General features: G+C 37.7%; 1 protein-coding gene across 1 annotated transcript; it reads right to left on the reverse strand.

Annotated features, from left to right (window-relative positions):
* Positions 1 to 9156: 9156 nt before the first annotated feature.
* On the reverse strand, positions 9157 to 20841 carry rab22a (RAB22A, member RAS oncogene family). The gene is made up of 7 exons (XM_079684841.1): positions 20702 to 20841; positions 19314 to 19393; positions 18611 to 18692; positions 15082 to 15153; positions 13990 to 14096; positions 13331 to 13440; positions 9157 to 12300 (listed from the first exon to the last, which is right to left on the reverse strand). The coding sequence occupies exons 1-7, from the start codon at positions 20735 to 20737 to the stop codon at positions 12203 to 12205; spliced, it is 585 nt and encodes a 194-aa protein (XP_079540967.1). The 5' UTR covers positions 20738 to 20841; the 3' UTR covers positions 9157 to 12202.
* Between the last annotated feature and the right edge of the window lie 153 nt (positions 20842 to 20994).

Consider the following 20994-nt stretch of genomic DNA (forward strand, 5'->3'; position numbering starts at 1 on the left):
TTCCTTCATTTAAAATTGTACTTGTATATTAGCATAACAATGTACTTACAAAACAAAAAGTATACTCATTCTGTCAACCCGATATCACGGCAAGACGTTAACATGTGACGATTTACCATGCTGGGAGACGTGAACATGTGACGATTTACCATGCTGGGAGACATAAAGATGTCACGATTTCGTCCCTTCAAACGTGACAGTTACACGTGCCATTTCTCAATCTCGAGGAAACTGGCTTCCAAGCCAATATTTCAAGGATACTATGTCATCGAGTGCCGCCGAAGGACTGTTCCAATCTCCAGCATACTTGGAATTCCACCGAGGCCGCGTCCTTGGTTTGGGGGTAATTTCGAGGCTGCACATCGGTAGACTTCGGCCGTTTCTCAATCGCGAGGATACTGGCTTGGTAGTCGCATACTTCCAAGTCACTTCCTTCAGAAACGAAGCAAGTATACTTCCAAGCCACGGCTTCGGAAAACAAAGAAGAATGGAACAGGCTAACAAGTGTGCCACTCTCTCTAACGGTTTCAACATAAACTGTACCGAAAATAAATACCTCACGATGTCTATCTAATTATGAACTTGGTTTACTTTCAAGGAACACATTTTTGGTGATAACAAATGCAACAAAGTAACATATTTACCAACACATGTTCTACGCCACTACATACTTACATTTAAATGTGTGCTGTGCTGCGTCGGTTCAGCCATTCTCCGCAAGGGTTTTTGAAATTGGTCCATGCGCAAAGCATTGTGGGGATTTGAAGGACGCGAAGTCTACCCATGTGCAGCCTCGAAATTACCCCCAAACAAGGACGCGGCCTCGGTGGAATTCCAAGTATGCTGGAGATTGGAACAGTCCTTCGGCGGCACTCGATGACGTAGTATCCTTGAAATATTGGCTTGGAAGCCAGTTTCCTCGCGATTGAGAAACGGCCTTCGCGTCCTTAAAATCCCAACAATGCTTTGCGCATGGACTAATTTCCCCAAATCTGTGGCGGAAAATGTAAGGCGGGGCCTCTCATATGACGCACACTTGCACACTTGCTAGCCTATTCCACTCTTCGTTTTCCAAATGCCAGGAAGGATTCTTGCCTAGCTTCTGAAGCAAGTGACTCGGAAGACATGTGCTACCAAGCAAGCATCCTCGCGATTGAGAAACGGCCATGGTATTGTTAACCCATGTTAACCAGTGGAGAAATAACCGGAAATGCCAAGCAAATGCTACCCCGACGGTCGGTTCTTATTGTCAATATTAATATAATAATGATTTATTTTTTAAAAGTCACACTCGATTACGCCGATTTTCTTGTTGCCCCAGCTGGTCGACACCTCTTTTAGCAGAAACAAAGGCTAAATTAATGTATTAAATTGATGTTAATCCATGCGTGTGGATCATAGACTGTCGCCGTTTCTCAATCGCGAGGATGCTTGCTTGGTAGCACATGTCTTCCGAGTCACTTGCTTCAGAAGCTAGGCAAGAATCCTTCCTGGCATTCGGAAAACGAAGAGTAGAACAGGCTAGCAAGTGTGCAGGTGTGCGTCATATGAGAGGCCCCGCCTTACATTTTCCCGCCACAGATTTGGGGAAATCGGTCCGTGTGCAAAGCATTGTGGGGATTTTAAGGACGCGAAGTCTACCCATGTGCAGCCTCGAAATTACCCCCAAACCAAGGACGTGGCCTCGTGGAATTCCAAGGATGCCGGAGATTGGAACAGTCCTTCGGCGGCACTCGATGACGTAGCATCCTTGAAATATTGGCTTGGAAGCCAGTTTCCTCGAGATTGAGAAACGGCCTGTATAGAGAGGCGAAGTCCCTCCCGTTCCGGGAGCCTCCATGGGACCCCGGAAGCGGAAAATTATACATTTGAAGTTAATGGAGAGAGAAAAGTTACCTTTGATCCCGTTTGAATTGTGCCACGAATGACACATATGATGTTTGTCAATCTTAAACAATCATTTCCATGTAAAAAAAGTCACAGTTTGTCGTAAAACTGTTGAAATATAAGACTATGAAAAATACGCAACTAGAAAGACTACAAATCCCAAATGCATTCTGGGTCGCGTAAGTGATGTCATAGGCGATAATGCTCCAAGACTGGTTGCGACTCGCAAAGCAAAGAGGAAGAAGAAGACTGATTTATTCCCTCCAATAAATATAAGAGATTGCTCCAATAAATTCACTTTTACAAGATGCCTGTGTGCTTTGTACCAGGTTGTAATCACAAAAGAGATCATACCACTTGCTCGTTCTATCGCTTCCCGTCTTATGAAAGGACCAGGAGTCGTTGGACCAAACATATCAGGTAATATACATGTTTTGCATGGAACATAGTCAAGTTAGCTACCTAGCTAGTAGCGAGCATGTTAGTTAGCATTACATTACATTACTTAGCCTTGTCATTTGTATTAGCCTTAACATGAAGTAAACCAAAATGTTAAACAGTAAGAGTAGTCATGATGGTAAGTATTTTGTGAAACATTTGAAGAGTAGCCTATCCCCCCCTCCACCAGGTGCTAAGGGGGCGGGAGGTAGGCTAACGCCACATTAGCATATTTTCTACTTAATGCTATCTGCACAAATGGTTAACATTGAACATTAAAAGATTAGGCAGTTCAGGGAGAGTCGAAGGAAGGAAGGCAGGCAGCTTTGCATGACATTCTTCTGGACGTGTTTCATTGTGATGATAGTGAGAGTGAGCCAATCTGTTTGTTGGAAAGACAGTAGTTCAGTGATTACTGAGAGAAAATTATTAAAAGAGATAATTATTCAGTGTTGTTACTTTAAAGTGTTGTTACTGACCTTTTTCTCTTTTATTTTCTTTACCTCACCTGTAACTGCTGAGACCCTGAAGAACATGCACACTGGACTGACCTGCTCTGGCAACCTGATTTCCACTGTACGTAATAGTATTTGGTTATGGTATATTATTTATATACATCAAAGGCACAATGCACCCCCCAGAGACACACATGTATTGAGTGTGATATGTTGCATTGGTCATGTGAAATCATCTTCACATACTAGAAAACTGTAGGAGCGGCAACTTGTTTTGAAATTGAATTTTTAATATCCGATAATAAAGTTGATCTGTTTTCTTTATTCTTCTCTTTTCCCAGCTCCATCCATCACCATTCTCTGTTCCTGCAGGTCCTGCTTGCTAATCAATATTCATATTTATTTACACAATTACAAATAAAGTCAATGTATTGGATGACATGAAGTTGTGCTTCATTCTGAGTCAATAATAAATTCATTCTGCCTTCAACTGCAAAATTATTGTGGACTGCACCGACATCCATGTAGCTGCCCCCCAGTAAGATGAAACAAGCAAAGTTGACACTCAACATACAGCTGTGCTCTTAAGTTTACATGAAGAATTTGTGAAATATTGGTAATAACAGGTTTAAATGATTATTAGTAATTAATTATATAATTGTCTCATTGTAGATGAGCAGACAGGGAGCCAGACGAGAAAAGCAGAATATGCAGCTGCCATTTTCCACATGGAAAAGAGAAAGGGCCAAGTGTATTTGAGTGGACAAAAAAGAAATCCCAAATACGAAAAATAAAATTATACAATTTACAGATATGTATACAAATATATATATATATCCTATATACACCATGTATAATGATGGTGTATGATGTAGAAGGAAGTGTGGTAGATAACAAGTAAATATAGAGTTACATACAGATCCATGTTACAGCAAAAGATGGAATAACTAAGAAGCACGCAGTATAATAATAATTACACGCAACAATTAAATAACTGCTCAGCATCTCCACCACAATCCCAATCTGCTGTGTCCTGTTTTCCTCCCCTCTGCATAACACCCCATCACACATACGAAACACAACGCAGAGTCCGAGGGTGTTAAGAGTATGTTTATTTAAATGTCCTCCTCTCTACTGGCCAACACAGGGAGCATATGCTGGGTGTAGAATTGTTCCAGGAGGAGGAGATTTCCATGCCATGCAGGGTCTTTGGGGATGGGGAGGATGATCGCCTCCTTCGTGGTCCACAGTAGCAGAGACTCCGGTCTGTGATGTGCAGCTGTTATATAATATACAATACATTTTTGAAAAACATTTGATCAACAAAATAGGATTTGGTCAGGATCTAGAGTCAGTGTGTAGTTTATTAATTAATCAATGCTCTCTACATTAGGAAAACACATACCAGTGTACCAGAGGGAGTCACACACAGCTGTGCCTAGATAACCAAACAAATTGACAACAGAGATGCAAACTCATCAGGTATGAAAAAGGTGACAAGGATCCGAGCCCCCTGACCCCACAGAATATCGGCTTTAAAATTAGGAATAACAGAGGATTTTAGCAGTCAGAACAACTAAAGCAGCAGTGTTAATAACAGAAACGCCATAGAGTCACATCTAATAGAAATATGTAAAAAGCATTTATTTTAATTGTGTAGCAGTCAGTTTATAATTTTGGCAGCACTGTTGAGCATTTTGAAAATGTATTTTCATGCCTCTGTGTAAGGCTTAGTCTTTCTATCTTTATAGCCACTGGTGTAAAGTAACTAAGTTCATAAACTCAACAAGTACTATAATTGGGCACAATTTTGAGATACTTGTACTTTACTTAAGTATTTCAATGTTTTGCTACTTTGTTCTTCTACTCCACTACAGTTCAGAGGTAAATGGTGTACTTTTACTCCACTACATGTATTTAATCCCTTTAGTTACTTTACAGATGTGGATGAATGATGTGAAATATAATCAAGTGTTAAATCAGACTTTAGTTCCACCTGGAGTAAATCCAAAAGCTACCCTGCAGTATACAAAGTCATTCAAACTAGCTGCACCTTTACCAGCTTTGAGAACACTTTCATGATCAATCATTATAAAACATATCATATCTATTATTCTGAAATGGACCAATCTGCACAATGACTACTTTTACTGTCGCTACTTTCACTATATTTTGATAATAATACTTTTCTACTTTTACTTGAGGAACATTTGGAATGCAGGACTTTTACTGTAATAGAGTATTCCTACACTCTGGTACTTCTACTTTTACTCAAGTACAAGATCTGAGTACTTCTACTTTTACTCAAGTAGCCTACACGATCTGAGTAGGCTACTTCTACTTTTAGTCAAGTACAAGAACTGAGTACTTCTACTTTTAATCAAGTACAAGATATATACTTATACCACCTCTGTTTATAGCCTATGAAAAAAACGATTAGAAATAGGAGGCTAAAGCTAACGTTAGCAGATAGTGACAATGTATGCTAGTTAGCTAGCTCAACGATAATTTTGCGACGGGAAAAAAAAACTTTTCAGTGCATATCACGCTCTGCCGCTCCGACAGGGAGCTCTACTCTGAACACCTGAACGGCCCGTTCTAACAGCTGTTCACCAGCGGTCCAGTCTGTGCCACAGTCACTCCGGACGCACAGTTAATATTAACGAACGCACGTAGGTAATGTAGCTGCTGAAGCGCACGTAGGTAGCTGAAGCTAGACCATCATCGCCGAGCAGCAGAGGCTTATTATACATCATGAGCAGAGCCGACAGGCAGGAAGACTCGAGCACACAGCTCGCGCTTCATTATAATATATAAAAAAAGCTCGCGGCCACACATTAATCCGGGTCCCAGACCCCCTCCCATACCCCAAAATATTTGTATTGCAGATCTACATGAATCACACAAACGACCTATTTTGGATTCAAAACGGAGAATTTCGCCGAAAGGTGACAAGTTTGCAACGAGATGTAAAAAGGAGATCACACATATAGTCGATATAAAACTGGCCGCTTCAATCTGAAGAGCAACTAAAACAAAACACGGGAGTGTATCTTGTTCTTGTGAACACTAATGTTATCCACAGCATACACAGACACCACGAAGTTCTTCAGGAGAAAACTAGTTGCTAAAACAAAACACGTTAGTGTACTTTGTTAGCTAGCTGACATTAACCTTAAACATTAACCTTAAACATTGCACTCATATTATTCACTGAAACCTTGTAAAGCCGGTCCCGCATGCTGGCTCTTACATAACCGCTCCCTTTCGTGTATGTACAGCTCTCAACATGCCCAGTGATTTTCACCTCGTTTTATAGTTTTTCGCCTCATTCTGAAAGAAACAGGTGAAATTTACAAACGTGGCAGCCATCTTTGTGATGGTGCCGCGTATTGTGCGAGACCAGAGACCTGTAGTTCACTGAGCGGTTTCACACAAAAAAATTGTAACTTCACAGTTTTACGACACATTTTTATTTTTTTGACTTGCAAAATGTTCTTTTAATTTGACAAACATCATATGTGTCATTCGTGGCACAATTCAAACGGGATCGAAAGATGACTTTTCTCTCTCCATTGACGTCAATGTATAATTTTCCGCTTCCGGGGTCCCTTGGGTCGGAAGTAGATGGGCGGGACTTCGCCTCGGTGTGGATGTGGAATTAACGGACGTGACGTTGTGCAATTGAGTTTCCATGCAACAGCTTCGGTTCATGTTAATTTACAAACTCTTCAACTACAACCGTAGTTATTTTTAAAAACATGTTAGAAGGCCTCACGAAATACTTCAATGCAAATTAAAATGTAAATGTGAAGGAATGTGTGTATAACAAAATACATCCGTCATAAACGAAACCGGAAACAGACGTAGGCAAGATCCTCAGCTCGATGATTGGATGGTTTAGCTGCAATGCATGCTGGGATGTGGTGTTTATTTGATGTGAAATCTGAAAACGTTTTTTAAAAATAAAATAATAATTTATTCCCAGTGTGCTTGCTTTTCTCTTTGAAAGTCATCATATAACGGCATTGTAATACACGGTTAGGCTGCATTAAATATTACATATCTGCCGTAGTTCTCTATTTATAGAGCCCTGATGAGAAGACTTCTAGACAAACAGGAAGAACTGCCGCCAAAACTGAAAACGTGAAGTGGATCATAAATATATAAGCAATTAAACAACATCTTACATTTCTTTTCACACAATACGTCTCTTTTCAGTATCAACACTAATTCGGCTGACTTTTATATTTGATCCAATTGGTAGATAGGCTGTATTTACACCATAACGGTGCACAGCTGATAGACAGGGACACCTGGTGGTTAAAGCACGTTATTGAATTGTATTATTTTATTATTTATTATTTGCTTGGCATTTCCGGTTATGTCTCCACTGGTTAACATGGGTTAACAATACTGTGTAACTGTCACGTTTGAAGGGACCAGCGCCATATAGATATTATATATATATATTAGATATATAGATTATATGGCTCTGGAAGGGACGAAATCGTGACATCTTCACGTCTCCCAGCATGGTAAATCGTCACCTGTTCACGTCTTGACGTGATACCGGGTTGCATTCTGTACAATGGCCAATTTCTTCATAATAATAATAATAATAATAATGTTATATCACTGAATAATTAATGCACCACTAATGTTCATTACTTTAAGGTACAGATAATGAAGGAGAATTTTTGTATTGCCAGATTCTAAAATGAATTAAAGTGTTAATAATAAGTAAAATCCTTATCCAGAATGTAGCATTTCCGAATCAATAATCCTAAATTATGATTGATGCAATCCTGTGTCGAACTTTAATGTTGCAAGTGGAATAGCTGGCTTACTTTCAGCAACTTTATATATTACTGGGTCTCTTAATCTATTGCATCATAATTTACTGATCCCAACCGTCTTTGAACAGTGAATATGAATTTTAACCATCAAATCGGAGATACATGGTTCCACAAGCACTCTTTTGTGTACCTGTCAATCCTAAAATTATCAACAGTTAAATTCCAGGTAAAATATACGTCTTAAGCCTTCACGTTGTCTTCAGTGACTTTAATGTCTGTTTCCTTGTGTCAGTATTTGTCCTTGTTGATGTTGCAAATGGAGCTGCTAAGATACAGGAAAAATGGCAGACTTAATCTGACAATAAAGTAATTTCATATCATTGTGTCGCATCATGTAAAACATGTCAGATCATCAGTTACCATCTCTTCCTCCAATGCACACTTTTGTTTTTCTTCATATCCCCATGGTAACAATATATTCACAAGACATTTTTCTTCCAAATGTTATGACGATACTGCATGTAATCTCATAATGAAAACATTTTTTAGATAACTTGGCATGGAAAAAGACTTGGCTCTGAACTAATAACAAAATAAGGTTTCTTTCAAATGTATTCCTACTTTTTATAAAGCACATTGCATTTGAAAAAACATTTTGTTTTCATTTTCAATAGGTCATTTTTTGGCAGCCTCAAAGATAGATATGACTTTTTAAACATATTTCAAATCTTTTAGTGCAATTTTCTATAATATTTCACATTAATAAATTCCTAGCATCTTGGTTTTCTTAAAGTAAAAAATAACCTTGACTCAGTTTTTGATTTTTCATATAAGATAAAGACCACCACACTATATTTACAATTTTGTATTTGTCTCAACAAAAGAAAAAAAACACCTTGATTACGTTGCAATGGGCTATAAAGGTGCATAATGAATTTTTTTATCAATTACATTTTCTGTATTTTTATTGCAGAACAAAAACAGGGTTAGTAGTTATAAGTCAAATTAAGTGGATCAATGAACCAGCTTGCAAGAGCACATGTTATTATTTAGACCTGAGAGGTTAAAACACCTGACAGTAAAAATCTGACATTGTGAAACACTCCCATGTTGTCCTGGATAGCAGCTCATCTGTACGCCAGAGGATCAGTTTAATTTTAATTAATTTAATTAACCAATTTATTTGTCACCTGTCAAGCTCCAATGTTATTTCCAATCTGCCATGTAATGGTTGATTATAGTAGTGATACCTGGTGAGCCCTTAATTGTGACAGTTGTAGTTTATAGCCATACTTTTCTAACATGCTTTATACAGAAAGTGGGGTTACGTGGGGGAATGGGAGGTTGTGTTCTGCCCAGTCAGCACTATTCAAAGTGCAGTGAAAAGCCCTCTGCCAGTCCAACACGCATCTCAAGTGTCATATTTATATTTATAGCCAGGCGTCTGTCTGCCGACTGAACAACACCACCAATCACTAACAACATTGTCACTGTATCCCAGAGGAACAACTTAATGCAGACATCTCTATTGGGCCCAACACCAGGGAGTGAGAAACATGTAGGAAATTCACACAAGACATTTTTGTCAATCTTTTATTAGTAAACAAATTGACAATTCCCTTTTTACAGATTTGGAAATACACTGCAAACAAGTGTTTTCAGGCATTTTGTTACAATCAATATGGAACATAGTCAAACGCTAAATATGGTAACTACAATGCTGACAGAATGACTAGAAACAAAGTATATTGTGGTCACACAAGTGGCTTAGAATAAAGACGTTGATTTATGTGCAATGAGATGGAATATTTCTACACTGAAAAATATACATAATACAGAATAATGACATTCCCAGGGCCAGCCCAAGACAATTGGTATTTTTCAATGCAAAACTAGCACAAATTTCATATCCATGCCTCCTGTTTACATGGAGAAACATATGTCATTATGAAACTTCAAATATTTTAAGCATGTATGTTAAGCACTTTAAATCATTATATTACATTGACAGTTTAAAAAAAGGATAAGTATGCATAATTATGCAGAACATATTTGGCACCGTGTTCTTGTTAGAAATAAGAACTGTGCAAACAGTCAAAACCTAAAACAACATTGAGATCATTAAGAAGTCGGACATTGTTAAAAAACGTTTCTTCAAGAGTTTTCACACAAATAAAAAACAGAAGACTGATTGATAGTAAGTAACACGGCAAATTAATAAGTCAGTCAAAGTGCAGCTTTCAAAGCACCAGAGTCATTCCCTTTAAATGTAAGTTTTGACCTAGAATGCCACTCTGGTTTTAAAACATCACACTGCTCATTTCAAAGAGGTCAATTGAAACCTGTCATTATCATCTGTTCTACACTGCTGGAATGAGATCACATGTTCTGCTCTGCGGTATGAACATCATCAATCTGTTAATGTTTTATTTTCTTGGATTAGATCACATTTTACCTTGTCATCATAACAACTATTGCACTCCATGGAAAAATCCTTAAGAAAATAGGCAGTACTGCTTAGCGCACAACTCATCAATAACAACTACATTTAACATGCGTAAAGGCAACAAAAAAGAAGGATTGCGCTGACAGAAGAGAACACAATCCAAATGTATAAATGTGGGAAGGCTAATTAAGCCCACATCTGTTTTTTGTTGGCAACTTTAGAAAGAGGTTTTGGGGTTCAAGAGATACAGACAAGCATGAAATTAGACAGAATGAATAAGTCTGTGGGGGCTCATGATTTAACTGAAGTTCAATTAGGCCAAAATAGGAGTTAAACCTCTGTAACATAGCATTAAGGATCATAGGGTATTGGGATAATAGAGCTCTGTGAAAGCTATAGTGTACCACATCTGTTTGAAACAAAACGAAAGCTGGACCTACAATAAGTGCCTGGAATTTAGAGGAAGAAAGTAAAAGATGATGGTAAAAATGTAAATCAGAAGAAAGACCTTGGAACAAAGCGCATACAGTAATTCAGAGCAGCATGGAGAAAGAGGTTCATTAAGGGGTCAGCATGTTGACACAGTGCCCCGTCTGATTCTGCACCTACAACCTCACTGAGGGGAGATTTAAGCTCAGAAATCGGAGTTTCCTCTAAACGAGCTATAGCTCTCCAACCTCAATGTTTTCATCGCAGGCCAGGTAGTAAAACAATACTGCATGCACGAGCCTCTGCTGATTACATGCACAAAAAAAAGAAAGACAAAATGTTTATGGGTCAATTACAAAATTTGGCAAGACCTCACAGAAATCTGTAAAACTGTTGAGAAGTAGCAGCAAAGGATTGAGGACAAGCATGCTCGCCAGTTTAAACAAAGCTAAAGTGATATTTTGAAACAACAACACTGTGTGCACGACAGGAAACTGCATATACAGGATTCAGTTATCACCTTTTAAGTAATTACAAGTTGATATGTGGGAAACCAGTGAGCAGCTGGAACTCTTGAAGACTGCGAGTGCGACAGACTCAGCTCAAACAACAAAGTCCACAATTAAAAAAGAAATAGTTGGTTTTGGGGGATACGCCTTTTGCCTTTCTGTCTAAAGTGTTAGACAAGCAGAACAATACAAAGCAGGAGGGTAAACACCTGGCTCTGTCAGATACAACGTAGTTATTAGTGAGCTTTAGAGGGGCTGGTTGACAGATTTCGCTGCCTTTGGACGGAGCCAGGCTAGCCGTTTCCTCCCTGTCTTTATGCCAAGCTACGCTAAGCTGCTATTTAGTACTTAAATGAGAATGAATTTAAATTCTCATCTCACCCAAGGCAAGGACAAAAAACACATTTCCCAAAATGGCAAACTATTCCTTCTATATAAAGACATTAGGCTCCCACAATCCTTGTATTTCTATATTGTACATCAGAGCGCCCATTAGGTATTTGGCCTTGAAGGACATCTTGATTAAAACAGCACTCACAATAAAATCGATATTTAGCGTGCAAAAGCTGTCCTACTTAAATCACCAAGATCAATCTAAATATCTTTTGAAAAACCTATGATTAAAGGCAAGTATAAAGAACGTATGACTAGCATAACTTTTTCTCCAAACTGTTTTGATAAATTATTGATAACACATGTTAACTATAAAGATGGATCCTTCACAAAGTTAAGAATTCTTTGGGAGAGACATCCCAAAAAAAAAAGGCAATAACTTCAGTGATATTAAAATAATTTGGTGAAATGTAAAATTGTGAGTCTATGTTTTGGTTGAAAGATAAAAGGTTTTTGAAAAATGTACAAGATGTACAAATGATCTCTGAATTCATGAATCTGTAGATGTTTACTACCTCTTATCAACCCGGGGCTATAATAAACCAAACCGAGGTTGATATCCATTTTAGAAGTCTTTAAATGGTCTTTCATTTGCATATCAATGTATCAATGCAAACTTGAAATATTTCTCCTGCCAGCAATCTTTAGCGGTATATATTTTGTCGTTTTTTGTTGTTTACTGGTGCAAAGATGCATTTGCTTTTGTCATTAGAGTGGTAATGCTATAGGCCCATATCAGGCATGAGGGGTGTTTGAGTGTGTGGTGGCTGTACGCTGAAGCATGCTGGGGACACAGAGAGAGCAAAGGTCAGGTCAAAGGTCATGTAGGGACAGTCACCGGCATCATCAGCAACACGTCCTGCGAGACTCTGAGGCCTGACGTCCCAGTTTGAAAGCTTTTCCTGAAGTGCCTCCTGCTGATTCAGCAAGGGGGATGCGCTTACCTTTGAGAAAACAAAACAAACTTTCTTAGTTGTGAAACTTCAATTTTTCACATCTATTTTAAATGTACAAAATGTTTCTGTTAATGTGGTAATGTAAATGTGACTGTATATTTTTTCGATGTTAAAAAACCCCCAATAAAAATATAATGTTAAAAACACAAATAATGTACACCATTCTTCATAGTGCAGTAGTTCATACTGTGACCCATTCAGCTAAAGCTCACTAATTCTAAGCCATTTTTGAATGTTTTAACACTGAAACATTTGCCAGTATGCATGCAATACAAACCCTTTCTTGATTGGGTTGATGATACATAAATAAAAAGAAACACTATTCACTGAAAATATAAGTTATGAATATTTAGAAAATAATTTAACTTTATCTTTGTGAGCTTTAATTTCATATTATATTTCGAAGTCGCAGTTTTTTTACATTAACTTCTTGAATACATAAGAGCCAAACCAGTCCACTATGAAGACTAGAATATAGGACAATCTGAAACAAGGAGTTTCCCAATGACGTAATAATCCTGAATATATCATACAACATATGTTTGTCTATCAAGTTTTTAGTACACAGAAACACTTCAGTATGATGCATTTGTCTATGTTTCCCATATGAAAACACTGCATATGCAAAAACTGCTTAGATGTATTATGTAATATGGAATTAGGGCACAGCTTGTGTATTTCTTTAATGCTTATCAGTTGTCGAAACGACTGCTCTCATCTCTGCAAATGTGTGTTTTAAAACAAAAATGTCAGGATGCCATGATTAAGCGGATTGTGCTTTGGCATTATCTGCTGCTTTTTACTATCCAGCCCCTGAAGTCTGATGCAAACACAGAAAAGAATGATGACTCCCTTCAAATATTTATAAACCATTCCTTAGCAATATTGTTCAAAAAATACTGCAAAACTACCTGTTTTAAAACACAAAGAGAGACAAGATAATTATCTTAATGTGACAAAGCTTAATTTGTCACGGCTCAATTTGAACCCGGGGTTGTACAAGAAGAAACACACTCACTTATCTCTATAAACACCTCGTTGATGTTAATGGCATTCTTGGCACTGGTTTCTACAAAGATGGCATGGATAGAGTCAGCGTAGTCCTTGGCATCCTTCTCTAGCACTTCCCTGTAAATAAAAGAGGTATTTGGAAATCATTTTGTTGCAACATGCGAACAGATAATCAATTTTCATGCATTTCCAGATAAACTTCAAAATGTACTTTCACAGCTTATCATGTGAAAGATTTCCCAATTTCATGGAAGATATTCCCAAAAGCAGTGCCAGTTTTCCATGTTGTGGTAGATACAGAATAACAACAATACAATCTTGAAATATTAAGTATGAAGGTGGTGATCAACAAAAAAAACAATAGAGCTGAGAGTGTATTCAGTCAGTTTTAGTTTTTTCTAAACTGTCTATGGCAAGCGCTTTGTTCTGCTTGCAGAGACTAATTCGCTGTAGCTCCACACACTGAATTTCAATAACATTATTAAACTAAACATTAGATATTAGGCATTAGATATTCCTAAAGTTCCTAAAATATCCTTCGAATAATTCTTCTTATCGTAGCAAGACATCTAAAGTCCCATTGTCACTCTCGCTGTATATGAGAAGGTCTCATCATACTTCACATTCATGATAAAACATGTAGTATTTTCTCTAACTCCGGCTCACCTGGCGTCTGAGAGGTCACATTTGTTGCCAGTAATGGCGACCACTATATTGGGAGGTCCATGCTGGCGCAGCTCCTTCACCCAGTTCTTTAGTGTTGTGAAGGATTCCTGTTGATAAACAATATATTATATATTTAACAATCCGGACTCAAATATGTGTATATGTTCATTTAATTCATTTTATTGTTTTAACAGTTAATACCTGTATATCATTTTATTGTATCTTTAATCTTATTATTCTTGTGTGAATCTGTACTGTCCTGATTCTCGCTCTCACTCTGTTGCTGCTTAGGACGGAAGACTTTTTTGATATCGATTTCGGTTCGTTTTCGTCTCCGTGTGGACGGGGCCTGAGAGAAGGACTTACGTTTGCTGTTAAAAAGCTCACAGACCACACTTTTTATGTAATCATTGCTTTAACTGTTTTTAATCAGGTAGTACATTTAAGGTAACCTACACATTTACAGCATAAATAACAACACAATTACCTTGAGTAGGCCCAGAACTACCAGAGTAGAATACTCAGTTAAAAGTAAAGGTCCTGCATTCAAAATGTTACTCAAGTAACACTAGAAAAGTATTAGTATCCAAATATACTTAGGTCCACACGGAGACGAAACGGAGACGAAAACGAACCGAAGTCGATATAAAAAAAAATCTTCTGACATTCCCCACAGGCATTAATAAAGGGCCAGTTTATCTTATCTCATCGTATTCCTCTTATCTGTTGTGCTTTATCAATCAAATTGTTTTGGTGTGAGTTTTCAAGTGTTTTCAGTCGTAGAGACTCCTCTCGAATCTAATCGAATAACATCTTCTAAATAAAGAGAAGCTCTACTGATCTAAACTGAAACTAGCTTAGGTTAAAGCTTAGCCGAGGAAGACCCATTATTGTTTACATCCTGCGCTGTTAAGAGCCTGAGTGTCTCGACCAGGAGTAAATGCATGCTTCCTTATAGGCGGTGAAACGATATAAAGAAAATGGTTCCTTCATGAAACTTCTCATACCAAGGTCTCTGGATAATCTTGAGTCACCAGTTCATTGTCGACAACCAGACGTTGCTGTTGAGTTTTTAAAAAACAAAAATAATACCTCTTTTGTGATGTCATAAACAATGATGGCTGCCGCAGAGCCTCTGTAGTACATTGGTGCCAGGGCACGAAACTGTAAGTAGACAGAGAAACAAAAGCAATGAGTAATGATGAGCAGGGAGGAGGTTCATATCTAAATATTGATTTAAAACGATATCAAAAAGATGATCAAATTACCTTATGCAACAACATTCATAAAGTAGAATTATCTTTAAAGTCTGAGGTTTAACAGATTTTCCTCCGATTTCTCATCTTTGTATATGCATAGGGCACTACAAACCTAATTGCCGTTTAATTGTACAGTTATATAGTTTCACATCCTGTATATCAATAAACCGTGTCTTGGCTTTTCATAGACTGTGGCTAATCTGTCACATAGGCACGGGAGTTTTATTTGACTCAATTATATTGGTATACAAATGAGAAAAAAAGAAACAGAGCCATTTTCTATACCAGAGGCCAAGTGTTCGGAGCCTATTAGCCAAGAAGCTTTATATAAAATGGAAGTATGGAAAGTCTTTCCACCAAGACCTCACACATGTGGAAGCCATCAAGTAAAAGATGAGCAGAATGTGTCAAAAATAAACTTTTAGCATTTTGATATTTATGGAGGCCTTTATGTTTGATCTACATCAAAAGACCCACATAATCCAAACAACATGTGCATTTTATAAATTCATAGCTGCCAAGAGTTTTTTTTGTTTTTCTTCTAGCCAGGTTTTGTTATTTTCCTGGTCAAACACTTTTCAATGATCATTGAAACCTGGAATTAACAATGAGCTGAACAACTATTCAAAAGCCAAGAAATATGATACAGTATATTGGTTTGAGGATGACACTTACTGACTGGATCGGATTTGATCCCAACTTTTGTTCCTCTAACCCCAACATCAGGTTCACATTTTTGTTCAACAACTATTAGACATATTGTCATATGTTGTTATATAATAGCTCAGACAGTCATATCCCCTTCAGAATGAAAATATAACAACGTTAGTTATTCCCTGTGAAGCCTTCCCATTAGCCTCAGCTGTACTTTTTGGTGCTAATAGTAAATATTAGCATGCTTACACCAGGCTACACTGGCATGGACATATATCTTGTCTGCTATTTCATTCATCTTTCAGTTTAAGAAGTGGTCAACAGCGATTTGATGAGCCCGCAAATGTCAGTGCAACTCAAATCCAATCACTTTTCCCGCCATTTCCAAGACAAACGAATATTATCCGACCATCCAATGAATAGAGAACATAGACGCGAGAAAACAGCAGTTGCATTGTGACCTGTAGTTTCTCCTAACTGAAGTCACCTTGAAAAAAAGTGGACTAGGATCCACTGTCACAAACATGGACATTTAGCTTAAAATGCTAGCAATGGCCTCTACAGGTTAGCTGTTTTAGCTGTTTCAAAATATGTATTTGCTTAACTTAACATATATTTCAAGATATGGTATTATTTCCCTCTCCTCTAACTAATAAACCCATGTATCATGGTATTTATTGTGTGAAAAATACCTTCACTTGGAAAGAACCCTGCCTTCCCGCCAATTTCATTTTCCTTTTGCAATACGATGGAATAAACTATCTATCTTGGAGTGTTACCTCAGGAAAGCACACATTCCACATAATTATAGTTGTTGCTGGACCCAAGTCCACCAACGGGAATCCAACTTGAGATATTTGGCAGTGACACTGGGGAGAGTGCTGTCTGTTTATTGGCTGGTGTTGGGCTGCCCCACCACCAGTCCTGTGTGGTCTCTCTCTGCCTTAACCCAAAAAGCAATCACAGCGAGGCCAGACGTCTGGCCATACAGCCACCCAGAGAACGACCTCAGTGATGCCTGGCGGAGCAGATTAATTGCCGAAATCACTAACTGGGTGCTTAATGAAAGAAAGCCTGCTATACCAGTAGGATTTATAACCTCCTTTGCTTGTTTTCTGTGCGAAGGAGCAGTCAGAGGGGGAGGACTCGACGAACTGTTGACAGCTGGGCTCAGATGTACTCGTGAGGCCTCATCTGGTGTCGAGATATGAATTGTAGAAATCACAGAGCCTTCCTTTTCGCTCTGTTCTCTCATTCCATGTGCATTGGCTGGCTTTGTGTTCCCCTTTCTCAACTCAACACACTTAGATAGGCCAAAGCTCCACAGGAGTTAGAAAACAAGTCACATAAGGCTTAAAAATTCCCCAGTAGCTTTGTATGGGAAACACACACACATGCAAAAAAAACCTACTGGAGGAATGTTGCTTCTTTTTCACACACAGATGTGAGCCCCTTGGGAATCTGAGTTGCCACATAGTAGTGAAAAAAAGGGAATTTGTGGAATTAAAGAAGTGGAGAAAATGGAAAGAGCTAAAAAGAAATCACTGACAAATTGATTGTTACCAGGAAAGTAAATGAAAAGACATGAGAAAACATAAAGGGGAAAAAAGGGGTTGCAGATAAGATAAGACACAGTGGCAGCAGCCGCCAGTGGGCTGAGACAACTTGGGTTTCAACCTCTCATCTTATCTCAAACGAGGCTGCATTGAAGTCCCCTCAAGGCCGGGAAGAAGCCGAGGTCCCCGGGGGGAAAAGGAGGATAAAAGACAAACAGCATCTTATCTCACCTCTCTCGAGAGGACTGAAGCAGGGATAAGAAATTACAGCAACAGGGAATGAAAATGCATGAGAAAAAGAGAAGGGCATCCACAGAATAAAAGGGGAAGTCATGCACAGAGTTAAGGCAGAGAAATGTAGGATGCAGGGTGTGAGTCAAAAGAGAAAGTATTTCCTTACACTATAACCGTCTGAGGCTTGGTGTCAGGGCATGCTTAAATGCTAAAGCTGTACTAAGACACCAAGATGTATCCTCTCCCTATATATCACATGTCATATGCCAGTGGTTCAGTCTTAAACTGTGTGTGGGCGATGAGGCATCTCAAATATTGCTGCTGTAGAGGAGTGTAGATTACATGGCATGGACTGTTGGTTACTGACAACGACCAGTTTCAGAAGTGCATGCAAGATAGAGTAACATAAAAAGCACATAAAGCAACGGGGAACTCGTTGATTTGTGTCTCTAAATGTATGACTGCAATGAGGAAGAAGGAGTGAGATGCATATTATCTTGTAGGTTAAAGGTGTTTTTAATTAACCGAACAGACGCCAGTCAGGGATCTAAAATGTTTTGAATTAATTACTCCACAATAGTCACACAAAAGGGGGGCTCCTAAACCAAGAGCACTACAAGTAAGAAAGAAGACCTCTACATTTAGGAAGGTAAATGTTGCCCCCTATCAGATATAATGAATAACTGCACTTTTCACTATTCTTAGGAAGTGGTGCATGCACTTGTGTAGATAGCTTTCTCAGTTCCTAAAAGACACATAAGAGTAATGGGTGGATTTTTAAATATGCCAACTTTACATTATCATAACTGTGAGCTGCTGTGATTTGGCTGCCGAACCACATCATTTGAATTGTGGGCTATCCACCAGTCTATTACAACAAATACTGCTGAAGACAAAACCTCAGTGAACATTACTGACCCGCTCCTGTCCTGCCGTGTCCCAGATCAGGAACTTGTGCAGCTCGTTTTGGTATTGCACTGTCTTGGTCATGAAGGATGCCCTGGTGGAAAGAAAGGGGCTTCATTATTGATGTTCTCTGTCATTTAACAAAAAAAAACATTCATATGATTTAGCTGTTTACAAATATTATTTCTGAATTACTTTTGATTTGTGTTGTTTTTATTTTGACTCTGTATAAACGTTTAGCACACTTATTCGAACAAATAAAAAGTAACAATAATAAACATAAACTTTTTTTAATCAATAAAATGAGGGATTATCGGAGTTCTGGCATTTGTATTCATTGTTTATAATCTGACAATTATTTTTCTTAAATAATACATTTTCTTTGGTCTAATTTCAGAAAAGACTAAAGAAATGAATAAAGAAAAATTAAATGAACAGCCATAACAATTTCCTAAAGCCTTACATGATGTATTCATCTGCTTCTTTTTTGGACTAACTGCCTAAAACCCAAAACTCCCAACATGTGAACATATTTTTTCCGGAAAAGAGATTTCAATCTGATACATTTTCTGATCTTTCTCGTTCAAATTGGATTTAAATAATCTATAAATAAAGAGATAATAACTGAATTCTTGATAATGTTCTGTGCGTCTCAGTCTCCACACACAAACCATGAAACCGAGGAAACACATTATAAACGTCAGCATGAATTTACCCAATTGTTGGGTTGATGTTTGGGTCAAAACTGTCTTCCACAAATCTCCAAACAATACTCGACTTCCCAACGCCGGTGTCCTGCAGAGACAAAATAAGACAATGTTTACTAAACACAGTCGGAAACAATTACTAGAAGTTTAATCATAAGTATAAAAACATATTCTCGGGCAATACGCCCAGACATTATTGCTTTTTCACGGCATCTTCATTCTTCCTGTTACCACTAGAGGCCTGTTACTGTGTGAGGATGTTACTTCAGGAGTCTATTATTTGGAGGCTCTTATGATAATTATGCTTCTGTTGTATGCAATATAGGGATGAATGTTAAGGATTTGGGCTACAACTAATGCTTATTTTCATGTATTAATCTATGTTTCATTTTGTTTGAATAATCAATTAATCCCTTTATCTATAAAATGTCAAAATTCAAATCACAACTTTCCCTGCATACAAGTAGAACTTTTTTTCTGACAAGCAGTCTAAAACCTAAAGACACTAAATGTGCAGTTATAAAAATCTCATATCCAAAAAATGAACCAAAAACGTTTAATCAATTCTGTGTCTGACTATTTTCTAATAATCCAGTAAATTATTATTTCAAATTAGTAGGTCATAGCTAAAAGGAGATGTGATGTTTTTTTCAGGTTGATGTATTAATGGGATTCTGTTAGCAAAAATATTAGTTTATGCTGATGTCATATTCAGTTTAGACATGAATTAACATTGTACCTTTTGCTGATTTGAAATTAAAGTCCAGGAAAAGACAGTACCATTATTTGACAGTGAGTCCCGTCTGCTCATCTTTCTACCGTACATAATTACAGCCAAGATTTCAGATTGTGTGTTATTATAAGCACACATATTATAGAGAAGCAAAACAATTTTGAATAGTTATGTCTTTTTTTAAAGGTCATCAAATCCTAAAGCAAAGTAAGAATATAACAAAGCGCTAAAATATAATATGAAGTAAACAAATGAGTGGTAGACAGTATTGCAAATAAAATAAATAGTAGTAAATATGTATGTATGATGATAATTAATTAAAGCAATAGAGATGTAAACAGGAATGTAGTTAATAAGAAGAAGAAGAAGAAGAAGAAGAAGAAGAAGAAGAAGAAGAAGAAGAAGAAGAAGAAGAAGAAACATTATTAACCAATGTAAGGCAACACAGATGTACACAAGAACGTAAAGTGATTATATGAATAATCAATACTACAAAAATACTTAAAGCTGTAAACAGTTGTTAAAAAAGTAAGTAGTCTATAGACTTTACAGGTAAAGTGACTGTATGGTAAAATGATGAGGAGCAGTATGGATCATTTGATGACACAGGTACACTGAGATGAATAACATAACGTGTTTACATCAACATCGATGCTGACTTACCCCCAGAAGACAGACTTTTAACTCTCTCAGCGCCATATCGATCTCCTCTACCTCAAAATGTGGTTCTAACAACGACCATTGGCAGTTTCCCCCTCTGCTTTATTTTTCTTTATTTAGAAAAATCTTCACGTGTTGTGTGTTTACAAATAATTTCACTTCGTCGCGGTAGAAAGCTGCCAAATGCGCATCTCATATTAAGTTAAAACTCTTGCTGTTAGCGTTGAAACGTTCATTAATCCGTCGTTTTTGCCATGTTGTGATGATTATAGTAAACTAGCTAACTGAAGCTCAGT

Source organism: Notothenia rossii, assembly GCF_949606895.1.
Source record: "Notothenia rossii genome assembly, chromosome: 5".
Taxonomy (NCBI): domain Eukaryota; kingdom Metazoa; phylum Chordata; class Actinopteri; order Perciformes; family Nototheniidae; genus Notothenia; species Notothenia rossii.